Genomic DNA, 26,105 nt, shown 5'->3' on the forward strand with positions numbered 1-26,105 from the left:
TGTGTGAAAGCAGATTATGGGAATAGAATTTAGATGGATTTTTTGTTCGTTTGTTTCTTAAATCCTTGAAGGTTCAGTCATAGTTGGATTAATTTCTGATTTACAAGAAAAGGAAGAATAAACTATAATAACTTTATTCCTGGGGAATTTCAAAACTCCATAGGTGATGGTACCTGTCCTTGGGGAATTTCTAGCAATTAATAGCTAACAGACTTAGCATAGATGAATTCTGAGTATCTACATTTTTGGATGCTTAGACAATATGGCYCCTTATACAGCATTAGATGATACCTCAGTCTATATAAAATGCAGCCTGTATTGCATTTTGTTCCAGGCCAAATTAGGAATTAGAAAATACCACAGTTGGGCAATCCCTGTAGTTTTTAGTTGGCAGAATAAGAAGAGGATGGATAACAGTATTTTTACCTTTCTGTTTCCCCTAGGTTTGGTACACTGTACAGTAGACCTAAGGTTTCTTCCTCTTTGTAACAGTTTTGATGCGATCTATGTCCTAAAAATTTTAGTCTGTTGGGGATTTTGACTGCAGCCCTTCCGCTGCCCAGTAAACAGTGCTGCCTATAGCTGGGCACAGGCATACTTACATTTAGGCAGTTGCCAAGGGAGCAATAGACAGATTTTTTTGGTCATTTTCCATCCCTGTGTAATTCCTTACACTGGAAAAAAAATCTAGGAAGAAATATAAATCAAAGGACTATGTTATTCCTGAGAATTCAGGCTGTTTTATTTCACTTATACATCTGGTGTAATATACCTTTTCAGTTCCCAATTCATTTTCTCTACAAGTTTGGCACATGGTCAACAAAAGGGCAAAGCTGTATGCCCTTGCATGGCATACAGAAGGCACCCTGGAGCCTGGAAGTGCTTCCTATATTACACATCACAAAACTGAGCACTGTGCATCTGGCCTAACCCATTGATTTAGTATAATAGATTTCAGTGTTTAAGGAGTTGTAGAGTACTATAGGAAATGAAGAGAGATACATACAGTCTGATTTTTCTTTCCATCGGGAACCTTAACTTTTATTATTATTATATTATTATTATTGTTCCCAGTCTGAAGCTTTTCTACATCCATAGATGTGGCCTAGCCATGGAGGAAATGGATCTCAGTCATCTTGATCAAGAGCATAGGAAGTGCTTCCCATGGCACAGTGCCAGATACAGCCTTTGCATTTTTTTTTTTTCTTCTATTGCATGAATTACTTTAGGGCTTTGAGTTACGTACCAAAATTGAGCTTCCATCAAACAAGCACACACTGGGAAAGAGTCATTTCCCACCCCAAAGTCTTGCATTGCAATCGAAGTAGATAAGAGAGGGACACAGAAACCAAGACAAAGAAGAGGGAAATGACTAACCTGTTGGTTATCACCTACAGATACATAAAGGCTGTTTGTCACAAGGGGACTGTGACACAGACAACTTGGACATGGCTCATCCTTTGTCATATGATCTCCAGCCCATATGCGACAAACAACCTTAATGCTCTTAAGGCTTCAAGGCCCAAAGGCCCTAGTCCCAAGAGTCTTTTGAWTAAAAGCATTCCTACAAATCAGGACTGAAAGGGAGACCAGAAGCCATCTCCCTATACCTTTGTGCACTCACCAGTAACACTTTAAGGGCTTAACTTGGACTTTCATAGTTTATATGCTTTTGGTGCTCTGCCTAAATGACAACCTGAGCCAAGGCAGACTTTATCTTGTGCACAAATACAGATTTGACATTTTTTCCAGCTTTGCTCAGGACACTAATTAAAAGCCTAGGAAGTGAGCACACATGAAATCATTCCTTCCGTATAAGCAGACAGATGGAGAGAAATTCCAGCCTGTTTCCACTCTTTTGTCTTTAGCGCATTTTTGGAATTTCCTTCAGGAAGTCAGGTTATGACCTAAAGCCTTCCTCAGTGAGTAGGCTCTGGTTTCCCACAGTAAACCTTGCRCAGTGATGACATACAGTATGAGAAGGTGAGGTTTATCTTTACACTCCAACTGCATCCTGTACAAGCTCCATGAGAGTTTAATACCTAGAGAAAATGGCAGCAAGAGAGGAAATGGAAGTCAAACCTTTAGAAGAAGTAATACAGTACCTATTCAAATACACAGCTATATTCTTTATTGGTGGACCTAATGAGGCTACTGCACTCTGTAACTGCTATTTTGTAAACTTAAATGGTACTTGTAATAAACAAAATTTAAAGCTGATGATTAATATTAGTGGTTAGGTACTACTCTTGCACGTATTACACTCCAGGAAGTAGTGGCAGAACTACAGGCATATAATTTTTCTTCTGTTTCTTTTACTATTTGTTGGAGAAAAATTGCTTGCCATCATGCTACTATTTAGATTTTTATTGACATATAGCATATGTGCTGATGAAAAAAACATATTCTGGCATTAATTTTGTATTCTACATGATCTTGTAAGTGGCATTATGCATCTATGTCTTAACTGGTCGGGAAGATCCCACAGAATAGATGTAATCCAATGGGTACTGAAATAAGAAATCCTTCTATTAATTTCTGGCAAGAAAGTAAACCCAGCAAAAAACTTCATAATAGTACAAAACTACTAGTATTATGATAACAGAATCTTAAAAAAAATCAGTTTATTAATGTTTAGAAGTCAATAAAGCTATGTGCAAATTGAACAATAAAAGTCAGAAACATTTTAAATACTATTTTTTTAAACCAGAAAAAAAAAATCAGTTTAATTGCACTCAAAATCTTACTACAAAAGCAATGTATTTTCTTTACAAAAAACATTTCTAAGAATTGCCAATAACTGTAAATCAGTCAATTGCTCTCAGCTATCCCAGATATACCACTTTTGTTACAGTAATACTCTAGGTGCACAAAGTCTCCTGTATCTTTTTAAATTATTTACATTGTACACATTCAACTCCCATTAGCACAGGTTAGAAAAACAGAGGAATAAAAGTGATGCTGTAAAACAAATACATTCAATTTAACGAAAGGTACTTCTTCCATGAACTGATAAAATACAGACATCTTTGCTGAAATTATAAACATTAATAAAATGTGCCAAACTGTGTAATGCATATTGTTATGGAAGTACATTTATCTATAATCATTTAACTTAAACTTTCCTTTATTTGTTCTGAAACTCAAGGTATTCTTTTCAGATTTCCTGACTAATCTTTAGGTTTGGAAATACTATGGACCTAACACTGAAATTACTCTTCAGTTTTTACTTGGTTTTTACTCAGGCAAAAATCCCTACTATCGTCGATAGTATTTTATACTATTAGATTTACTTTCAGTCATCTTAAAGAGAACTGATCTTTAGGTCCACCTTGCATTTGTCGTGATAATGCCGTTTATTTACTAACAAGGTAATGACCATATGGGGCCAAATGCTGCTCTGAACTACCATATAAAATTTGAAGCAGTCAACGGAACTGTATAGGTGAAAACTTAACTGCAGAGCCTGGCTCGTGGTTTGCAAATGTGATGTGGACCGTCAGCAAAATTTCACAGCTATGACCTTGCTAAATAAAACCCCAGCAACTTCGGACTCTGCAAATAAAATCTTATTACTTAACTAAAAGTTCTGGGAAGTGATGCAGAATTACAGTCTAACTTGTATTTGTGTGATCTCTTTCCTTGCTATGTGCTAAACAAACACTTCTGACCAAGTATACCAGAGCCATCACTAAACTCAATACAGAAGGATCTTTGTGTCAGTGGTTTGCTGCAAGTAAAGGAAAAATAACTTCACATTCTTCTCAGAGAAAAAAAAATCATTCTCCCTTTCTCTCCTCCCCTACTCTCTTTCTCTCACACGCACCAGGCATCATTTCAGCAAGGCATCAGTCTTTCAGAGTTACTAAGGAGATTTCAGGATATGAATGCGCCTGACAATCCTGAGCTGCCTCAGTGCAAAGACAAAACATGCTCCAGGGAAAAAGATTTCAAGCCAGAACAGTCTGTCCCATTTCTTGAACTCCAGCCTTGCAAGTGCACCGTTTGCCTCRCTAGAACTAATGCTACTTGCTCACTTAGCCCAGCGCTGCTGTAGCGAGCAGGAGGCGTCACGGCTGTCAGATTTCAGAGGGAAGGCTCTGAAATACGCCCCCACAGCTACTCCTAAGAAGAAGAGGTAACATTGCCTGAAGACATGATGGTTTCAGGATGGTCACCTTCCTCCTTCTGTGGATGGGAGGAGTTGTCAGATTTACTCCGGCTGAACTCCATCCCTCCAATGATCGGCCTCTTGAATTTGGTCCCAGGATCTGCAGGGGGACATTTGCAGCAGCACAGAATCTTGATGAAAGCCCTCCTCATTTCTTTGTTTGTTAAGGTATAGATGATAGGGTTCGTGGCTGAGTTGAGCACAGCCAGTACTAAGAAATACTCTGCTTTAAAGAGGATTGGGCAGGTTTTCACTTTGCACCCCACATCCAGTAAAAGCAGGATGAACAAAGGAGCCCAGCAGGCAATGAAGGCACTCAGGACTATAATCACTGTCTTGAGCAAAGCTAATGACTTTTCTGAGCTCCTAGTAGCTTTGGTAATGTTTTTTCGAAACGTCAGCCTGCGGCTCCTAGTCCTCACCATGGAATAGATCCTGCAATAGAGGACGACAATAGATAGCAAAAGGCCAGTGAAAACTGTGGTGCAAAACAGAATATAGTGCTTATGGTAGAGAGGCAGCACTGTGGAGCAGTTGGACAAGAGGCTGATGCAGTTCCAACCCATGATCGGGAGTCCCCCTAGTATCATGGAGATAACCCAGCAAGCACTGATCAGCAGGAAGGAGCGAAAGCTGTTGCTGCCGTTGTGGAGTTTCATCTTCAACATGGTGATGTATCTCTCAATGGCAATGGCTAACAAGCTGAACACGGAAGCGGACAAGGCAACAAACATGCTGCCCTCTCTTACAAACCACTGGGAGGGGGTSAGGCTGTAGGTTTTGTGTCCAGAGAGCAGGAGGTTGGCAGTGTAAGCCACTCCAGCCAGCAAGTCTGAAAGAGCCAAGTTTCCAATGAAATAGTACATGGGTCTGTGGAACTTCTTGGTTTTCCAGATGGTGAGCAAGACAAAAATGTTCTCTAAGATTATAAAGCAGCAAATGATAATAAAACCCACCGAAGTCATTTTTATTCCACTGTCCGCGTTCTCGTTTAGCTTTCCCGTGTAATTGTAATGCTCTTTGATGATGTAGTTGACATCGGTGTTGGCGAGGTGGCTGACGACCTTCAGCGGGGCGGTGGTGAGGGAGCTCATGGTGCCGGGCTGAGCGGCGCCTCCCGAGCGGCCGCCGGGGGGCGCCGAGAGCAGAGCCCGCGGCCGCGCCGGCCTCACCGGCGGCAGCCCTGGAACAAACCCCGCAGTTAGAAGGCAGGCGAACAAAGAAGCGACTTCAGCAGAGCGAAAGGCGATCTGCTAATTTAATTCTACGTCAGACTTAGGCGTGTAATCACAAAGGAATTCATTTCATTCACCTGTTAACAAACATTTTAAAGRGTGGTTAGGCATACTAACCAGGTAAAGTTAGTAAGATGAAAAGGTCCTGTCATGCAGAATTGCACAAAAAAAGTAGGAGCCAGCGAGGATTGGGCTTCTTCAAATATGAAAGGTCCCAAAGTTCTCCAAAAATAAGTTCTAGCATACAGGATACCTTTTTCTTCAATAGGAAACCCTACATAAACAGCAGCAGAGATTTAGAAAGGGAGAAGGCTTGATTTGTTTTAAATGCAAATACATGCAAGCCTGCATAGAAATTACTTGATAGGAGACTACTACTCTCCTCCGTTAATAACGTCTGTGTTTTGGAAGGGGGTAATTAGGCAATTTACTGATGCCATCTCCAGCAGTGATGAAGGTGATTCACTGATGTATATAAGCAAAAGAGCAACTCAAAAGCTGTAAACAGGAAAGTGCCCGGACTTCTATTTAGCAAGCATGTGCTTTAATAAAGCAGCGTAAAAGTTAGAAAGTTGAGAAAAGTAAGATAGCAAACCTACTCTGGGGGTCTTAAAGAATACCAGAAAATACTTTGTAGTTGAAATAATTCACATTGCAAGCTTTCGAAATAGACATTTCTAAGGACTGCAGATAAAGAGGAAACTGCCTTTGCATAAAAACASTTTCTAGTGGACATCTTAAAAGAATTAAGCACGTTACATGATGCAAGGGAAGAGTGCCTCGCACCGCTCCCGGGCTGCAGCCCGCACCGCTCCTGCCCCTCACCGTTCCCAGGCTCCACGCTGCACCGTTCCAGCCCGCACCGCTGCCGTCCCGCACCACCTCCCCCGGGCGCGGCGTCCGAGCCGAGCACGACCCCTCCCCGAGAGCCACCGCTGACCCTCGTCTTTAGCATCCCACGGCGGTGCTCGCCGAGAGGAGAAGCGCTGCGGTGCGCTGCGCCGGCATGTCACAGCCGCCCCAGGCTCCCGRGCGCGCCGGGCGGCCGCGGCGCCGCCGATCCTTACCTGGCTCAAGCGCRGCGCGCAGCCCGCATCGGCCCTGCGCATCTTGCGTGCCCGCGGAGCAATTCCAGCGGCCGGACACGTTCCCGTGGTTTTAATGCACCCAGCCGCTCCTCTCCGCCCCGTTTGCGATTCTTCCTCTCTGACTCCTCCCTGCATGTGCCCCTCCGACGCACGGAGTGGCGGGTCATGCGAAGGACCTGCAAGCGCAGCGCCGCGCAGCCTGGGGAGCTCGCCGCGCCCCGCGGGGTCGGGACGCCCCGGCGCGGCCCTTCCCGCTGCGGCCTGGCAGCCGGGCAGGGAGCAGCCCTCGCTGTGGCGGGGCTCTTAGAGTCCCGGTAGCTGTGTGGAAGAAAGGGGGTCTGAGGAGGAAAGTCCGGAAAAGGCGTTACTCGGGGGCGCTCCCGCCGTAGGACGGTGCAGACCTCAGTCACCTCTCCCTCCCCACGCCTCGGCTGCCCCGGCGGGAGGGGGCGCCCCGCCGCCTCCCTCAGGCCCCGGCCCGAAGAGGTTCCCCGAGTTGAGCCCGGCGCCCCCGGAGGCCCCGCCGCCTGCCGCCCCGGCACGGCACGGCGCGCCCCGGCACGCCACGCCACGCCCGGGCACGGCACAGCACGGCGGGGCAGGGCAGGGCAGGGAGGCTGCCCGGGGCGGCCCCTCCGCACGGCCGCCCGCGGGGACACGCGCGGCTCCCGGCAGCGCTCCTGCCGCTCCCCCAGCCCGCAGAGGCCGGCGGCTCCRAGCCGGGCCCTTCCGCGGAGGCAGAGAAAGAACAGCATCGCTCCTGCCCTTGTTTCTGTTCTTCCCTCGAGCATAAGCACAGCAGGGAGAACACCAGAGTGATCCTGCGCRTCCCCTCAGACCCATCGCAGGCTGAACTCCATGAATGATATGAAGCAGGCTCTCACCCTTCTCGTCACCTTAGCAAGCTCAGGGCCACGCTGAGGTCCGGCAGGCCCAGACTGCCGCGTCCCAGCAGGCCCAAGAGTGGGGAGCCACCGTCCCCTGTGGCCTGCCAGCTGCTGCAGCACTAGGTAACTCACCAGCAGCTTCCTTGCCCAGCACAGGGCAGCCTGGCAGGGGGAGGACCAGTGCTGGCCAGCAYGGCAGAAAGGCCAAGGTGAGCACTGGCAGCTGGTTAATCAGGGGACTCATGTCATTGCTTGCCTTCAGGCTCATGCCAACCACCCTATGCTACCATCAATCACTTAGTTCCATGTGCTAGTACTCCCACGTGAAAAAAAAAACTTGAATGTTCAAAAGTGTGCAATATTCCTGAATTTTTGAAAATACTAAGACTACAAATACCTCAAATTCATTTTAAAAAATGGCAATGGCAGCTACCTGACATGATAATGGTGGTATTATACAGAGACAGAAAAAGATAAGGAAGTGAGTTTAAGTTTTACAATTCCTTCTTTATCTTTAAACTTTTAAAAGAAAAAAGCACTAAGCATATGTGAAGGGGTGACTGTGTTGGTAATCTACAGTTGCTCTTACTGCAGAAGTGTTCCTCTTCCTTCCTTGCTCTGTTCTCTTTAACTCCACCTCAAATTGAAATGCAAAAGAATATCACAATAGACAACAGCTTAATATAGGAGGTCGTTTAGTTCACAGCATCGCACAATTCAGTTAGCAATAGCAATTGTTACGGAGAAACTGCTTTTCTTTCTGAAATATGGTAAGAACAACTCTACCCTCAGGAAGAGTCCTTCACTTGTTTTTGCTAATAGTCATGTTTCAATTGCTCCACACCTCTCCTAGAATGACTCAGAAAAATTACACTGCCAAACAGACATTTACTCTTCCTCCACAAAGCCAGAAACTCGAAAAGATGTTTAGCCTTCTGAGAGCCTAGAGGAATATACAGCCGTTAAATTACAACTGTCAGAAAAGGCACATAAGATAAATCATGCTTGAGGTTGACATATGCATCCCCTGCAACTGCCTGACATACCCTAGATATTTCAAGCTTTCCCCCTTTATTTAGCTAATTTACAGAAAATACTAAATAGAAGTGCATTCATCAGGCATTTTTCTTGAGGAAATCATTCCCATATAATTTTAAGCAAAAGGAATATATTAAAGTAATATGCTTTAATTAAAGGTAAAATGACTCAGGGTTTCAGTAATCAAATATACAAGCTTTCATGTTTAGGTTACTSGTTAACCAGCTGAGAAAATTCTAACTCAGAGCTGTGACATCCAGCTAATTATGTGTCAGAGCCTGTATACTATGTCTGAGCAATTTCAGTTCCACTCTGAACAGTTGGTATTTGTACCACAAAAAGCTTTGTGAAAAAGATGATCAATCACATTTATAGCTGCTTTGACATCTTAGTAGGGAGGAAACTGAAATATTCCTTCACCTTTCTTAGGCAATGAAACCAAATCACCTGACTTTGCAATGATTGACATTTAAAAACTCAGAAATGATACCTTAGCATGGCTCAACAGCACAGATGATAGCCTTCTCATAAGGGGTGTAAATTCAGGCTTTTCCAGCCAACTCTACCAAAATACACTGATAAATGCTTAGGGAGGTGATTTACATTGGGAATATACTCACTCCATCCCAGTTAAGTTTAGGAAGACACTAACAGAAGAACACCTGTTATGTTAAAACGAGTACCAGGTCCAACACTAAGGAATCTTTTACCTCTACAGATACACTACAGAAATCCAGGATATGCAGCTCATTTGAAAACTCTGCTCTGAAATTGCCTATGTTCAGAGTAAGGAGAAAGAACAACATAATGTTATTCATACATCATTTCAGAATAACCAGAAAGCATCTTTCAGTGGAATGCAAAGGGGAAGACTGTGCACATCACGACCTGATACATCACCCAGGTTAACTGGTTAAAGAAAGTTTACGCAGCAAGTCCGCAAGCACGAAGTAGCAGACATGTTTGTTTACAGCAATACTGAATGTGTGTATCTCTTAGCTACTTGCGTTTTGGGACCGACAGAATCTCATGTTTTAGGGTCAGGCACCACAAACACACACCAGTGACTGCTTGTAATAACCAAAGTTCTTATGTAACTTTCTATAAGACTGTAGGAATTTCAGAAACTTGTCTAGTCTCAGGTGATGCCAGATCATCCAAGTAGGAGGCCTGAATTGTAGCTTTAGTATCTTAATCAAAGCAACACACACTGATCATTTTATACTAGTGAAGCCAAAGAAAACTATGAAAAGATTAAGCCATCCCACAGAAGAAGAAAAAAGAAACAATCCATTTCAGATTACAGAATCCTTGGTGTAAGAGTTGATTCTCTTAGCATAATGACTCTATCGACATACATTCATCCAACTCAAATCAGAAGTAATAGACTCTAAAAATTTCAGAATACTTTACAAAGAGATCTTTTAAAAAGAAACTACAGGACCTTAAAGTAAACATTAATAATAATAAAAAAAATCTCCCCAGCACAATACACAGTATCTCTCAGCTAAGGAAAAGGATATTACGCAGTCTTGCAGGAAAGTGCTTTGACCTTGTCAGAAAACAAGCTGCAAACCGGGGTATTCCCAAAGCCTGCATAGTAATAGATCTGTTACAATTAGTATTCCACAAGTAATGTATCTGGCGTCATCAGAAAATAGTGCTCAGAGTACTTGTGTTACTGGACAAATCATAAATGCATCAGATGAGGGCCTGATTGTTACCCATCTTCAAAGGAGATGGAAAACCCCTGCAAGACAGATTTGTACAGGATATTAACACACTTCATCCACATGCCTTCATAGAGCTTAATTTATATATGTAAAAGGTACTTTTATTCATCCAGACATAAGTGAGACCAAAAACCAAGGCCACTCCTCCCTGATGTGCCAGGGCCAAGAAACAACTGACCCTTGAACAGTGCCACCAGAATGGCTTACCTCGCTGAGAAAGAGCACAAGGAGCAGTCAGTGGAATCCCCCCCAGAATCATGTCACTAGAAAAAATGCAAATAACCATGCAGAAGTGAGGCATTACTCCAGATTCAGGTTTCTCCTGGAAATCTGGAACAAATCTGGAATAAATTTTGAATATTTTTCTTCCAAGATTTACAACACACACTGAGAATACAATGTAGTTCTAATTATATAGCATAGCATCTGAATGCTCACTTACAGAGATACCAGAACTAACTTTTAAATTAACCTGAACCTCAGATGATGTGGCATAAATTAGTGTAAACAGAGTGCTAAGCCAATGCATTTGTACCACCTGTAATACCAAACAAGCTCGTTAAGAATTTAGCTTGCATATAATATTACAGTGTTTTGTTAAGCAGTACAGATATGATCTTGTGAATTAGACCACCTACATCCTTTCTCCAGCTCTGTATTTTTTATCTGAAAGCCAGTTAAATTCTTAGAACTAAGATTCTGGGGCCAGTCCTGTACAACTTATTCATCAATGACCCAGATGAAGGGACAGAGTGGTATCATCAGCAAACTTGCTGAGGAGGCAAACTGGGAGGAGTGGCTGACACACCTGAGGGCTGTGCTGCCATACAGAGAGACCTGGACAGCCTGGAGAGCTGGGCAGAGARGAACCTCATGAGGTTCAACAAGGGCAAGTGCAGAGTCCTGCACCTAAAAACAACCCCATGCACCATACAGACTGGGAGCTGACCTGCTAGAAGGCAGGTCTGCAGAGAAGGACCTGGGAATCCTGGTGGACAAGTTGACCACGAGCCACTAATGTGCCCTTGTGACCAAGAAGGCCAATGGTATCCTGGGTGGCATTAAGAAGAGCTTCACTAGCAGGTCAAGGGAGATCCTGCTGCTCTACTCAGCCCTGGTGAGGCCACATCTGTAGTAGTGTGTCCAGTGCTAGGTTCCTCAGTACAAGAGAAACATGGAGCTAGTTCAGCAAGTCCAGCGTAGGGCTACTAAGATGATGAAGGGACTGGAGCATCTCCCCTGTGAAGAAAGGCTGAGACATCCAGGCCTGTTCAGCCTGGAGGGGGAAAAAAAAAAGAAAAAAAAAAACATCTTATCAACTCATATAAGTATCTAAAGGGAGGCTGTGGAGAGAACGAGGCTAGACTCTTTTCAGTGGTACCCAATGACAGGATAAGAGGCAACAGGCACAAACTGAAACAGAGGACGTTCCACCTGAACATGTGGAAGAACTGTTTTACTGTGAGGGTGATAAAGCACTGGAAGAAGTTGCCCCAAAAGATGGTACAGTCTCCTTCCTTGGAGATACTCAAAAGCCACCTGGACACAATCCTGGACAAGATACTCTAGGGAACCCTGCTTGAGCAGGGTGGGTTGGACTATACGATCTCCAGAGGTCCCTTCCAACTTCAACCTTTCTGGGATTCTGTGATAATAGAGCAGTGGTGATACTTGCATAAAGCACACATAGAAATGCAAGTACTGTCAATCTTTTTTTTTTTTTTTTTTTAAATAATACTATGAATTTGTGCAGAAATAAATTAAGCAAAGTTAATTTTACTTGTAATGGAAGACAGCTAAAGTAAAGAAAGAAAGAAAAACACTCAAGTGATGTCAGGACTTCTCTTCGCAGAAATCTAGGTACCTAGACACACATATAAGCTTCCGCTAGGATTTTTAAAAGGACAAAAATGTTTGTCAATTAACTTGTTTTTAACTGTCTTCGACATTTTACCACTCTATATTGTTAAGTACCTAATTCCCATTAAAAACTGTCTGTCAGGAAAAAAAAAAACATTTTTTTTCAAATGGACTAAAATGACAGCTTAAATGAAGTATACACAGGTAGAGGTAACTTAATTAGAATATTGCCCAACCCACATGGGAAGAATATGCCATAAAGCTCTGAGAAAAGCACAAAAAAAAATGTTAAAAGTAAGCAAGAAATATGTGAATATAGGGAATAAAATAATTTTATTAATTTTTAACATAATASTAAATCTAAGCCATTCATGGGAAGTCTAAATACCCAAGAGAACCACTTAGATTTATTGTTCAGTTTTAAATGAATTAATATTTCAGTTGCACCACTTCTGAGTTTAGAGCAATATGATTTGAAATTATCCTTTCTACAGCGGATAGGTTAGATGAATTAGTTTTCTGTTGACATTCATGGTGTTCAAAAATTCCGTATCTTCTTCCTTCAGATTAAAATCAAAAACCTGTTTTGCAGAAAAAGAGTGATGAAAACATTGCAAAGATTGGAGCATACACATACATGCTTAGTATTAGCATTGTCTAATTTAGAAAATGTTTTCATTTTTAATATTAATTGAACAGACCATTATTTTAAAATGTTATTGTTACAAGTCTGATATATTTGGTTTTTGTGAGGATTTGTATTCTGTTTTTAGATCACCAAGCTAAACATAACATTAGGAAAAGCTTAATTCCAAACAGAAAAAATTGAAGGAGTTCAGAAAGCGACCTGAAATAGTTTTACTGGAAATCTCTGCTCCCAAAACCATAAGCAACAACTTTACTACAGCTAACCACGATACATCATCTTTGGTACATATTAAAGTGCAGCAGGAGTTCCATAGTGATGAAACTGTGTAAGCCATCATTATTAAAAGTGTATGAGAAAGCTTTTTAAAACTATTTTTAATCCAATCATACAGGACGAAAGTCCTACTACATGTTTTCTACTAGACAAACTAAAGACATGAACAGACATGATAACTGATCTTAACATGCTATTCTGAAGTAACAGCAGCCTTAGCTGAAAAGTCTGCCATTAATCAGGAGATCCTAGATATTGCTTATGTTTATTACTGAGGACAAAAACAGTGAAATAACCATTTCCTGAAAAAGGACGTGATRATCTTCCAGCCTTATCAGAGGTATTTTGATCTTGATTATAAAGCATTTTTGATAATCATGCAAAAATCTCATAAATCATGGGATAAAAAACCCAGACACTTGCTGTTTCATTACTATGAAGAGGTGGTGTGTGTGKGGGGGGTATTTTGTTTTTTTAACACCAGGGAAGTCAATGTATACTATAGTATATGACTGTCACAGCTGTACTTCATGAATTAATCTTTCACCACCCTTAAACTATACCCGAATCAAGTGATTAACCCTAAATTCAGCTTGACAATAATATACTTAATTTCTTTAACAAGACAAATCCAGGTCACAGAGAACCATTAGAAAAGAATGAGTTCCCACAGAAAAGAAAACAACAATCTCTGCTCTTCCTGTTACTACAAAACTGTAAAAGTAATAGTTTCCCTCCCTACCCCCTCCCACACTTCACAGCCAAGTTATGAATTTAACACCAGTTCATTATTTTGGAATTGCCAAGCCTTAGCTTGAAACTCACAGAAATCTATTTTGCTGGAAGGAAAGGAGGAGGAGGGGAAAAAAAAAAAAGGAGTAACAATTGATAGGATGATATTCTGCCAACATACTCCTGCATTTCCTGTTAGTAGTTCAGCCACAGAACAGTTCTTAAAGGGCACTGGCTAGCAGAGCCCTTAGCAAGTCCATAAATGACTCCTCTTGGGCACAGCTGCCTTTAGTACAAAAGCTTGACGCAGCAAACCACTATCTCATAAACAAAAAAAAAACACCACACAAAAAGCCCCATGTTACAGCCAATAAAGCAGGGAAGCAGTTTACATGGGTGATTAAGATCTGGTACCAATGGATCTGTGCAACGTTGCTTAGAGAAGTACATCCCATAATGTTGGCCATGTCTAACAGAGTTAACAGAGTGACACAGGTTATACCACTGGGAAGCAGCATCAACATCATTGATTGAAATTCATCTCAGGCTTTGTGCTCCTTTGTATTTCAGTGGGTAATGACTAGTTTTGGAGACAGTTCTCATGCTTTGGTTCCTTAGAAACTCCTAACTCTTCTGTAATGTCCTGGTAGCTGTAACTAGGTCTGTGTGAGGCTGCAGAGGGACAAGTGGCCACTGAAAAAAAGACAAATACTAAGGCTGCAACATATATATCATAAATATCATAAAGGCTCACTACAAGGCAGTGCAAATGCTTCAAATTCTCTTTCAAAAGCACAGACATTTTCAGGGAGATTGCAAAAAGTGCCAAAGATTAAGTACAAAAAAGACTCCCAGCACAGCAATAGAAAGAATTGCCAGTAGGTTGGTCTATTTTTTATCTTTACCCAATGCACTATAGCCATAGTTGTGTTCCTCAGAGCTTCCAGGCTTTGGAAGCAGTGTGGTCAGGTGGGTAGAGGTAACTGCTTGGATTCAATTACTGGCAGCAAGCGCAACTCCATCTTAGTCCCCACTTTTGAAAACATGGGGTCAATGTCAGCTTTCCTGCTGTCRAAGTATTTCTGCTCAGCTATTGTAGAAGAAAATCAGCTAGTGTTAACCACAGTGCAAAAAGAAGGCTGGATACATTTCAGTCTGCTTGACTTAGACGGTTTGTGAATTTACTACTGTTATAGTTTCCTTCTTACATATACTAGTCAGAAAAATAACACACTTGCATTCAAATTTACATTAGGGGGACAGATACTGTACAAAAACTTCTGTAGCTTGATAAAAAAAATCTCAAATATGCACTTTACAAAACCATTGCCATTATTTCTGAATTAAAGGTTCTTAGAGGCCTTTATTGCCAGTAAAATAAAAGATGAAATTCATAAATAGGCAAAAAAAAGGAGAGGTAGCCACTCAGAATCAGACAGGAAGCTACTTGGCTGCACAGAAAGTGGCCTCACCCTTTCCACTGACTTTCTGTTTATTTTTTTCCTTTCCTTATTTGTTTCAAAAGAGTTTCCATTCCATTAACAATCATAGTTCTCCTGCAAAGAAGGCTGACTGCGCTTAGGTATATAAGTCATTATTTTAAATAAGATAAATTTTGTCTTAACTAGAAAGTGCTGCCCTTGTAAGTCATGACTCTAAATAACCTACATAACACGGAGGAAAAAGTGCCTTACTTTTTTTCAGCTGTAGTTCTTTGTCCTATTGGCAAGATGATGGTTATTGTGATAAAATGGATATTTTGCTTTATATTAACAAATGTCATTGTAGAAAGGCAGAAAAGTTTTCTCTTTAGAGAAAGCTTGTATTATGCGAGCAAGGGCAGGAAGAGGAGTTTCAGCCAGCCCTGGCAAAGAACATGCATGGCATCTTACGTTCAGCCCTTTTATATGCCATTGGTCTTCTAGGTTCTCCTTCTATTACACGACACCACTCTTCACTGCCAACCCTAAATCTCATCAACTGTTCCCTTTTCAATTGTTTATTATCTTTTATATATATGTACTTATTATGATCAAATTTGTAAGTACTTTAGAAAATTTGCTTTAGAAGACTTAATGCAGACTTATTTTGCAGCAACCTTTGTTTAAAAGGAAACTATCTTCCACATTTGTAACATCATTTTAGTTGTAGAGAGGACTATAAGATATGAATTCACTGAGTTAGTCTTTCCCTGTGCAACCCCATCAAAACCAAAAGAAGATTTGCTCAGGGCTTCTAAGTCAGCACAATGTAAAACTTCTGGAAGCTGTATTCAAACGAAAGCAAGCTACAGCGATAAGGTGCATTACACTGCTAGCAGGCAGGCGATAACAGGATTCCAGGCTCTCGGGGGAGTTGCAGTTTTCAGCAGAAAACAATGCCGAGGATTAGCGATGGCCCAATGCGCAAAGCAGCACAGCGCACNCAGCATGGGGCAGCCGAGGCTTCGCGCTTAAAAGCTCATAGTGGCTCAAACTACACTTGGCTTTCTACACTGTTATTACATAAAAATATAACTCTTATTTCCATATATTGGAAGTATGTAAAATTTCCATAAATCTAAAGCCACTACCAGGTAGCAAAAGAACTGTTAGCGAAAATTTTATTTTATTTTTATATTTATATAAGCCACTCTGGGAAAAAATCTTGAAAGAACAATAATCAAGTCTGAAGATAGTTAGAGAATAACTAAATTTGGACAAATAATTGGACTAAAACTGTAACTCTCCTGTAACTGTAACTATTTCTTAAATAGAATTATGCTTTTATAGTAATTCTGTCTCTCTCCAATTATTCCTTTCATTCCCCTTTCATTACTTTCATAATGCTTGGGTGTAACGTAGATCTGATAACATGGTGGCTTACCTTTCTAGCAAAAGCAGTTGCAAAAGCAAGAGTAAAGTATCTTTGACAGAGGGAAAAATGAAATAAACAATGAGTTAGGAAGCCATCCTCAGTGTTACCTATAGTCACCTATACTGAGGAATCAGAAAGAAAATCTAGTTTAGTTCTGTTTAGCTCAGAATATGTTCAGGCTAATATGCAATACCCAACTATGCAGTTAAGTCTTAACTAATAATGTCCTGGCAATACTGAAGCAAAACTTTTCCAGCTTACATAGATGTTTGTTTCACTTCGTATGCATCATTTACACTTGAAAAGGGGATAGTATGTTGATACGATAACTGCTTCTTTATGGAAAACTAGAGATAAAACTCCAACCTCTCTTCTGTAGTTTCCAAAATAGCATTCCCTAGTAAAAAATAAACAAACAAAAATTCCCTCAAACTACCTGAATACTAGTTGAATACTAGGCAAGTGATTCACTGTGCTCTGAATTCTCATATATTGTACAGATGCATAAGTACAGTGGCATAAGCACTGTGTTTTTGTCCTGTTAAAATCTGAGCAAACTATTACACGAGGGTATTGTCCTGTAAAGTGACTTCTCAGAAGAATTACCCAGAGTTAAAAGGTTTATTTGTGTGTATTTCACCAAGTCTATGATCATTTTTTGCACATGCTACAAAACCCTAAAGATTACCTTAATTTTATAAATACATCTTACTTTTTGGAACTACTGAATCCCTCATCACACCAGTTAAGCCAAATACACTGCAACTTTTAGATATCTAAACTTGCATTCTCAGATACTGAAATACTGTAAACTGCAGGCAATAGTTGAAAAGCTGGAAATAATCTCTACTGTGTAGATTGCTTATCTTTTTTTTGGCAACAGTACATTGTACAGGTATTAATTAGTAAGGGCAGCATTTCATAAAATACCTTGTATTTTTAAAATGATAATAATGCTTCAAGAGACAAATCTGGAAATTTTTCTCTGAAATGTTTACAAATAACCATACAATTATGCTGAGGAGCTGTTACCAAAAAGAAAAAAATATTCTCTGCATTTTAGTCAAGCTCTATAGAAGCTTTGCTTTGAGGACAAACAATGCAGGCTAGAATATACGATTGCTTTAAGTTGTTTCTTGATAAAAAAAACTAAGGAACTTTGTTTCATGATATGAATAAGGCAGAACAGCACTGGGAAAACTGTCTCAGGAAGTCCACACACAATATAAATCAGTCAGATTTTCCATACCTTTCTAGACACAGGAACTCCTAAAATATCAAATGAATGTGAGTAGAAGTCAAATACCAAGTGGATAAAAGACTCTACAGGTATAATTCTGAAAACATATCTATAAACTGTGTGTGTGCACTGTACATATGTACTTACATATATATTTATATATGTGCGTGTATGTACACTTACATATGTATATGAGTACACGTGTGTGTGTGTGTGTGTGTGTGTGTGTGTATACACACACATTTTCCAATAAAATCTGAGGTACAGTATATCTGTTAATGAGCTCTCCAGGACAAAGTGAAAGCTAGACTAATTCTTACTAAAAACTAAACAAAACTCAGCAGAATTTAGAATAGGAGAATGAAGATAATAATGAAGATCCCTCTTTGGCTCTTAGAGCTTGCTGCTCAACTCTTAAGTCACGCCATTAGTTTATCTGTGCATGAGTTTCTCTGGAAGGGCTCCTACTTGGATATGCCTAGAGGCTGGTAAATAATATGCATAAAAGTCTCTGGGGCAACTCAATTACTATGCAATAATATCAAATTTTTTATGATACTTGCTATATTGCTTATTGCCATGCCATCTCGTTCTCATTGGAGCTTTATAGTAATATAGTAATAACGGTATTCATATATTTTTCTCACCCAGCTTTTTCTTCTTTGAACATTGTAACTCTCTAACAAAGTATGTAACAACTTGTTTCGTACTTAATATCTGTATTGTACACTAATGCTTTTTATTTTTTAGGAAGCACTATATCCTCGTGTTCTTTCTTAAATGACCTGACGCAAGACCAATGATACAAATAGCAGGCTTTGCATGGGCTTCAGTGAACTATGGATCAGGATTTTAGATGGATACACAAGACCTCTGTACGAAAAGTACTACCCCCAAAATCTTTTGTCTATTATCAGTGCTAAGGATTTCAAATCAGCTATCATTAATACCTGCAATTAAGTTTACAATTACATTCTTATTGTAACCTTCTCTGAAGGTAAGTCACATGAGTGACTCACTGATCTCCGACAAAGGAAAAAGCTCAAACCTTTATTCACACAACGAGGCCTGGGTCCCAGGAAACATGTCTGCCATCATGCATGCCATTCAGAATTTCAACATCATCTTCTGCTATTGTAAAATCAAACACCTAAGGGAATGCACAAATAATTAACATAATGGATAAAGTGAGAATCAGAAGTGTTCATATTCAACTCACCAAGATTCATTTAAAATTGAGACATGATTTTTTCTAATTTTTTTCCTCTTGAAAATTGTTCGGAATGTTTCTCATAGACAAATATCATTCTATCAAGTTGACAGGCTCCACTGTTTGCTCCTTTGTGACTCTCATTTTCATTTGTAGACTCTAGTAGACGATTTCACAGCACTGCCCTCAGGCAAGGGCCCAAGACAGTGGTAGTATGAGTGTTACTAGAAGTATCAGTACTATCAGTACCAGTGTTACCAGAAGTATAAGGACTTTCACAAAGCCAGCAAAACAAAGGTTGTATCTCTCTCTACCTTGTCTCTGCCTACTTAGGCAGAACACTTCTGGACCAGCTGCTGCAGCAAGAGTGCCACAGTTCCTCAGTACTTACTCTAACTTGACAGCAACCACCCACCTCCATGCCTATGTTTTTAGAGCCACTAAGTCCTCCTGCRGTGAGGCCTGCAATGTAAGTCTGTGTGACTGTTTTCTTAGCAGTTGTCTTCTTCAGATATTATCACTTCAAAATTGAAGTTGCTCTAAAGTGCCTGTAGTGTTTGTCAGAGCCCTTCATACTCAGCAAAGTTCTGTGGAGCCTGAATTGCTGCCAGAAGAGCTCCTCCCATCCCACAACAGCCAAGGATGGCTGGCTGCTAGCATGCCTCTTGTAGGCAAACCTCAGTGCGCAGGCTTTTCAAACCCAAACCACGGACCAGCCACTGAACTAGAAATACTTTCTAATATTTCATATACTTGGGGCTTAATGACGTCCATGCTTTCCCCAAGCTGGAACTGAAATGGTATTGACTTAGACCAACACATYGGGGTGGGGTAAAGAGGAAAAAAGAAAGGGAGATGTGATAAATGGTTTCAGATAACTGTGCCAGTTTTTTTCCCCATCCTAAATGTTTTAGATTCTGCCACAATGCAACCATTCAGTTGCACTAAACCAGTTACTGGGGCTACACAGTAAACTTTGTAAAGCACAGAATTAATCTAGGCTCAAATTAAGGGGGGAGAGAAGGAGTGGTTTTTAACCTAGATTAGTTCTCTGAGCTAGTTCACAATACAATACCACAAACAGCTGTGGCTTCACCATAGAAAGCAGAGTAGATGGCAGAATAGAGTCAGGGCAGAAACAATATAACAAGCATAATCACCAAAAGAAAATGTCATTATGTTTGTGTTGATTCACTCATACACACAGTCAGTGATTAACCTGAGGTAAGAATATTCCTGTTTTCTTGTAGAGTTTGTTCCTGATTTGAAAAACAGTTCATACCCCTAAAATATTTTTGGAGGTAACAGCAAGGTTATTGTGGGGCTTTTTCCACAAGAAAACACTCCTTCAGATTAGAGAAATGGAGAGAAGAAGATATGAATTAAAGACATTTGGTGTAAAGTGGAGAAAAAGAAAGGAAGAGGAGGAGGGATGCTGCCAATCCCCTTTCCTTTCTCACTTTTACTTTGTCCATCACCTGCATGCTGGGACCTCCCTGCAAGTCAATGAGAATAAGGCAGGGAAGAGTCAGCTCAGCCAGTACTGTGACTTCCTTGACAGGTCTCCTGGGACACCCCGCCAGAGTTTTAGAGCTTTCGTACAGTGTCTGTGCGCTATAGAGAGTGTACAAACAAATTCCTTCCACTTGACTTGTGTGYCTACCATACAAAGGACTTATCCATAACTGGGATATGTTGTTCTACCACCATCTAAGTAATAAATAAAAATATTATTAATAAAAATTAACTATGGAAGCTCTCTTTATGGATACCTTTTTTCATATATAGTAAGTAAAATCCCATTTGGTTTCTGAAATTTGTGGATTACGGTATTCTACTGCACTGCAGTAATTTTATGCTACTATAATTTGACAATTTTATCTTATTTGCCCAATGTAAAACTGGCATAGGAAAATGGGCAGGCAAACCCAAGTATTGAAAACAACAACAATTCGGATATTACTCAGACTTGAGTGTGTAACCAAATCTTACCTTGCAGTTTTCCTGTATCCTTTCTTCTCTTGTGGACTTTGGAATAGTGACAATCCCATTCTGAAAAACATCTCATCATTAAAACTTAGGGTTTCAAGGAAAATTATCTCATTTTCAAAACATTTTAATACATTCTTCATGCCTTCTGAGGTTTTCATTTACTTTTTAGATATCACTGACATTTCTACATACAACTATTTGTAATTGCATATATATATATATATATGTATATATACACTGCATTAAATTTCAACACAGATTACAYGGTTTATGTCAATATACTACTTCACTGCTTACTGCTTTTTGTTGAGCTACAGAAAGGGAACGATGCCACTCACTGATTATGGCATTTAGCTGGAAAATATCTCTTATCAGTGGTTCCTTTCATTCTCTACAATCAGATTCTCCACATATGTAAAATATTGCCATGTTCTCGGTATTACATTCCAAGCTTCCAGTACAGCACAGTTAGTTCATGGGACAGCTGCATATTAAAGGTAATAATCCTTTCTGCATAAGCTCTAGGTTGATTTACAGAAAACAAACTATTTACATTTTTTTCCCCAAGAGTTAGGTTTTTATACCCACCCATTACCTGTATACTCCAGCGTATGCAAATCTGTGCTGGAGTTCTGCCATATTTCTTTGCCAGCTGAGTAATAATAGGATGAGTGAGTGCTTCGCCTTTGGCTAAAGGACAGTAGCCTTCAAAAATAATATTTTTGCTCCTACAATAATCCACCAGCTCCTGAGGTCTTTGGAAAGGATGATATTCAACCTTAGGTAAATAGGAAGAAACTGTTAATAAAAATCTTTAGAGTATATTTAAGAGAAATGGTTATCAGTAATAAATAATATTTTTGCCCTGTCTTCTTAAAAATACATGAATGAAATCACTACTGCTGGAAGATTTACGTATGTTATCAATTTTAGAAGATGTGTAGAAGATGTGGAAGATAACAAGCCACCAATATTTTGTCATTAACTTGCACAATAATTTATGTAATATTTTATGTTTCCCCAAGAAGGAAGCTGTACAGAGCAGCTGTTTTCTGTCTGCAATTGGATTTGCCTTCCTGTTCTCAGGTAGTGAAGACTGCCCAGTGTTTGAAGAATATATGTAAACGCACTGTGGGAATCAGTCTTGGGTCATTTTTATTGGTGATTTGAGGCTGCCTTATCTTCTCTAAATACTCTTTTCCATCTGTTGATCCTCCGAGCTGTAAAGGCCAGCGTGTGCGTGCATGTATAATGGCCTGAGCAAAACAACTTGTCTAAGACTGAGGTCTGCCCTCTGCTTGCAATGGACACACAGAAAAGCCTGCATCCTGGCTCTGCCTGGCAGCCCTGCCAGCGCCTCGGGGAGCAGAAGTGGCCATGGCAGGAGGCRTGCAGGGGACCCTAACACTGAGCTGCCAAGATTCAGTTGAGAGAGAAAAAGTAACATGATACAAAGACATAGTTGTAGCAAGCAAAAGAAAACATAGGTTATTGAAGGGGGGGGGGAGAAATTCAAGGGTCAAGCAGCCTGGCGTTTAGCCAAACCAAGGCTGAACCTCTTTTTTTTTTTTTTTTTTTTTTTTAAGTAATGTAATAAGGAATAATAAAAACCCATGAACACACTGTTAGAAACACCTTCCTTTGCACTCAACTGAATGGCATTTTCTTTTATAAACTAGAGCGCAATCATGTGATGTGGCTTTAGCTCAACAACCGTCACCACTGTTCCAGTGATCTAACTCTTGCGCTTTTGGAAGAAAAATACTCTTTTGAACAATTACCTCAACAGATGGAATCTGGAAATGCTCTTCTACCATAAAAGGGACAAACGAACATTTCCTGTTTCTCATCTTTAGTACATGTTGTCTTTTCAGACAACAATAGCCAGGAACAATAGGCTGGCACTCATCCAACATGCGCGGAGAAAAAAGCATGCCCCTCCAAGGCAGGGCTGAGTCAGCCCAAAGCTGCTCCGATCAAAATTACTAGGTGGACTCGGGCCCAAGGTTCAAGCAGCAGACACATCCATGTCTTCAACCTTTGATGCTTCCTGACCTTTGGGTGGCCTCTGCCTGTCATGTTTATATTCGTAAGACGAGTGTTTAGGTCATACATTTATTAACTTTTTTTTTGCGCTTGAGCTGACTTAAAAAAATATTCTAATTGTGTGTTACGCAAAACAGCAAGGAAAAGAAAGAACGAACAAGCAGCTCCTTTCAAAATATTGATTAACCAGAGCAAACCTAACATACGTGCTCCTTACCGGACTCCACAACGAGAAAACTGAGTATTTCACAGAAACAGCAAGTACTCTCTTACGGAAGGTAAAATTTTGTACTGATTATTAAATACAGATATAAAACGGAGCATCTTCAAAAATATTAATAAAATGCAAACATGGAGATCTAATAAAAATGTTTATAATTATTATCTAGAGGGTGTATTACTGAATTAATACAGTTGTAATAAGTAATTCTAGTAGGAATTACTTTTTAAAAAATAAGTATATACTATAAAATTGTATAGCCTAGAAAATATTAAAGAGTCGCTGATTCAGGATCAAATGCTGAAAAATCTGGACAATCTGCACAGCTTCAGGTGACACATTGAACACTTAATACTAATACAACTACAAGGCGAATTCAGCCACTGGTCCAGTACGGTTTCTAAGGAGCACAGTTGCGGGTGTCCCCGTACCCAGTTAAAGCAGCAGCACATGCTCATGCATCACCTGCCGGCTTGACAGGCAGAATATAGCGCAACAGCCGCTTCTGGCCCCACAAAAACTGTCTTCATCTCCCCTGCTGGATCAGGGCTCTTCAGGTCTGTAAGACAAACTCTGTGTGCACAGTTGCCTGTTGGTAGGCGCAAGCAATTTTTTTTGTATTAGGAACATTACTAAACATTAAAAAATCCACATAAAATACCTACTTTAGAATTTTTCCTCTTCAAACATTTCTGGAAGATTCTAGCCGCTTCCGCAGGCCAGGGACCAGCCCCTGAGCTGGCAGGGGCGCGGGGCGGGGGCCGCCCTGCTTCCCCGGCACCAGCGGCAGCCGCGGCGCCCRCCCGCRGCCCCTCTCAGGCCAGGCCCCCCCCGCCTGCRGCGGCCGAGCACCGTGGTCGCCTCTTCTGGCGCTCTGTGCTGAGCAACCTCTGGGTAAAGTCCAGCACGTGTTTAACCAGAGCTGGCGGCTCCCACTACCGACGCCCTCCCAGCCGCTCGGCGCCGGCCGGAGGCGAGCGCCACGGAAGCAGGGTTTGGGGCCGGCCGCGGGCCCTGACTGGCCCCTGCTCTTTCCACCCCGCTGCTGGTCCCTCCAACCTTTTCACCTGGCAGAATTTTCCTGCAYCTGGACTTCAGTCAGCCTCCCATGGGGAATGCACAGTCTAATTATTTTCCTTATAAAATTTAAGTCCAGAAATGAGTTTTTTTCTAAAGAGCAACAGCAGRTAAGTTTATGTACAGGGGGACTGTTTCCTGAGGCCTCAAAATACCAAAACACATTTCTACCTTGTACAAGCTACCTAACAGGGTATAAGGTTAGTATCCGTTAACACAGATCTTAACAGCATTACTTAAATCACTCTGAGCTTGTTGCACAGTAAGTTGCAGCTCTACAGATGCACAGAAATACTGACGAGCACTCCTGCGCAGAGCCTAGACAGTAACAGTTGGTATCGGGACTCGGTATCTGGCCTTATTAAGTGAAATGTACACATAAATTAAATTATTTGGAAAATGTAATTGTTTCCCTAAAGAGTGACAGGGACAAGGAACTTCAAAGAGGCTCCTCCACCACACATCCACACGTAGCACTGCCAGAGCAGTTACGAACTCTGGGATATGAACTTGTAATGTCTACGCTGTATGTTTCATTCTATGTGATGCTAGAATAAAACATTTATTGTGGTTTTGTATAGAGTGATTCATTTTTTTTTTTTTTTTAATTGTAAGTGGTTATCCTAAAAGCTGCTTACTTACTACTACATGCCTTAACAAGACTATGCTCTTGAAAAGCCTGCTCTCTCCCACTTTGTTAAAGAACATGATGAAACTGTTCCATCCAGCAACCAGAAAGAGAAGCAGTGCTTACAGTCTGGTTTGTAAAGACTACAAAGTCTGATAAAGAACTGCTTTTCTTCTGTCCTTCTACGTCCTCCTTGTCACAGAAAAATAATTTTCAATTTTAATATAAGAACTGTTGGAATTGAGAGAAAACCCTCAATTCTTTATGTAATTTTACCAGGGCTAATAGGGAGGTGATTTGCCATCATTTTCATCATTAATAATTAGATTCTATAAAATAATTGTTTGCAAGTGTTTTATATTGAGAAATAAGCTTCATTAAAAAGGTAGGCAATTTTATGCATCAATATAGCACAGWTTTTTTGGTATTAACAGAATACTAGTGACTAAGCTAAGCATTAGGCATAGCACTTCTAGTCTCAATTTCATCTTAGGAATTCAGTAGTTACTTGGTAGTGCTTAAGTCATCTCTTCATTAAACTCAGCAACTAAAGCTTCTCCTTTCCAACATTAAACAAGAAGCAAAATAATTGCTATCTTGAGGATACTCTCAAGTACAGCTTGTAAGACACCTGTAACTCTGAAAAGTGTAAATTAATGCTATATAATTTTTAATGAAAACATTCRAAGTAGAGCAGTGGTATGGTTATTTCATCATTGGGTTTTGTTTTTGACTTGAAACAATGCTGCATATCACCTTAAGTAAATGGCTGAATGTTGAAGAAAAAGATTGCACTCTGAACAATTTTTTTTGTTTAGTTTGGTTGATGACAACATCACTCAGCTAAAACTGACTGTCAGCAAGGAACACACACACCCCATCAATCTTGCAGTATCACTACTGTCTCAACGTTTCGTCTCCTTTTTTTCAGCCGCAGAACAAAAAGATGGCATCAAACAATATTAAAAAGCAACTCTGCTCCATCACTACTTCTGGCACACCATGGCATTGTAAGACGTTGACAGGCATTGAAAGGCTATTCTCATTTAAACAGCCAGTAACAATTTCTGCCARACTCCAGTAAGGCTTTGGAGATATGTATTTCTGAAGAGGAGACACAGTTGAACTTTGGCAAACTTGCTGATTCTTTAACAGTCATCAACCTACCTG

The 26,105-nt window shown here is 40.6% G+C and overlaps 2 protein-coding genes across 2 annotated transcripts in view; both read right to left on the minus strand.

The window, feature by feature from the left end:
* Positions 1 to 2,609: 2,609 nt before the first annotated feature.
* S1PR1 (sphingosine-1-phosphate receptor 1) lies at positions 2,610 to 6,982 on the minus strand. Its single transcript, XM_085308268.1, has 2 exons — positions 6,474 to 6,982; positions 2,610 to 5,483 (listed from the first exon to the last, which is right to left on the minus strand). The coding sequence occupies exon 2, from the start codon at positions 5,263 to 5,265 to the stop codon at positions 4,126 to 4,128; it is 1,140 nt and encodes a 379-aa protein (XP_085164394.1). The 5' UTR covers positions 5,266 to 5,483; positions 6,474 to 6,982; the 3' UTR covers positions 2,610 to 4,125.
* Positions 6,983 to 12,328: 5,346 nt separating this feature from the next.
* The window catches only part of LOC146594025 (putative oxidoreductase ZK1290.5), a 36,208-nt gene continuing 22,431 nt past the window's right edge, over positions 12,329 to 26,105 (minus strand). The window contains exons 5-8 of the mRNA XM_085308249.1: positions 21,560 to 21,742; positions 20,965 to 21,024; positions 18,811 to 18,912; positions 12,329 to 12,593 (exon numbers count right to left, since the gene is read on the minus strand). Of these exons, the coding sequence (XP_085164375.1) occupies positions 18,817 to 18,912; positions 20,965 to 21,024; positions 21,560 to 21,742 (339 nt within the window). The 3' untranslated portion in view covers positions 12,329 to 12,593; positions 18,811 to 18,816. The remainder of the gene's footprint in view (positions 12,594 to 18,810; positions 18,913 to 20,964; positions 21,025 to 21,559; positions 21,743 to 26,105) is intronic.

Source organism: Rhea americana, unplaced genomic scaffold, assembly GCF_003343005.1.
Source record: "Rhea americana isolate MKP2758 unplaced genomic scaffold, rheAme1 scaffold_272, whole genome shotgun sequence".
NCBI classification, from domain to species: domain Eukaryota; kingdom Metazoa; phylum Chordata; class Aves; order Rheiformes; family Rheidae; genus Rhea; species Rhea americana.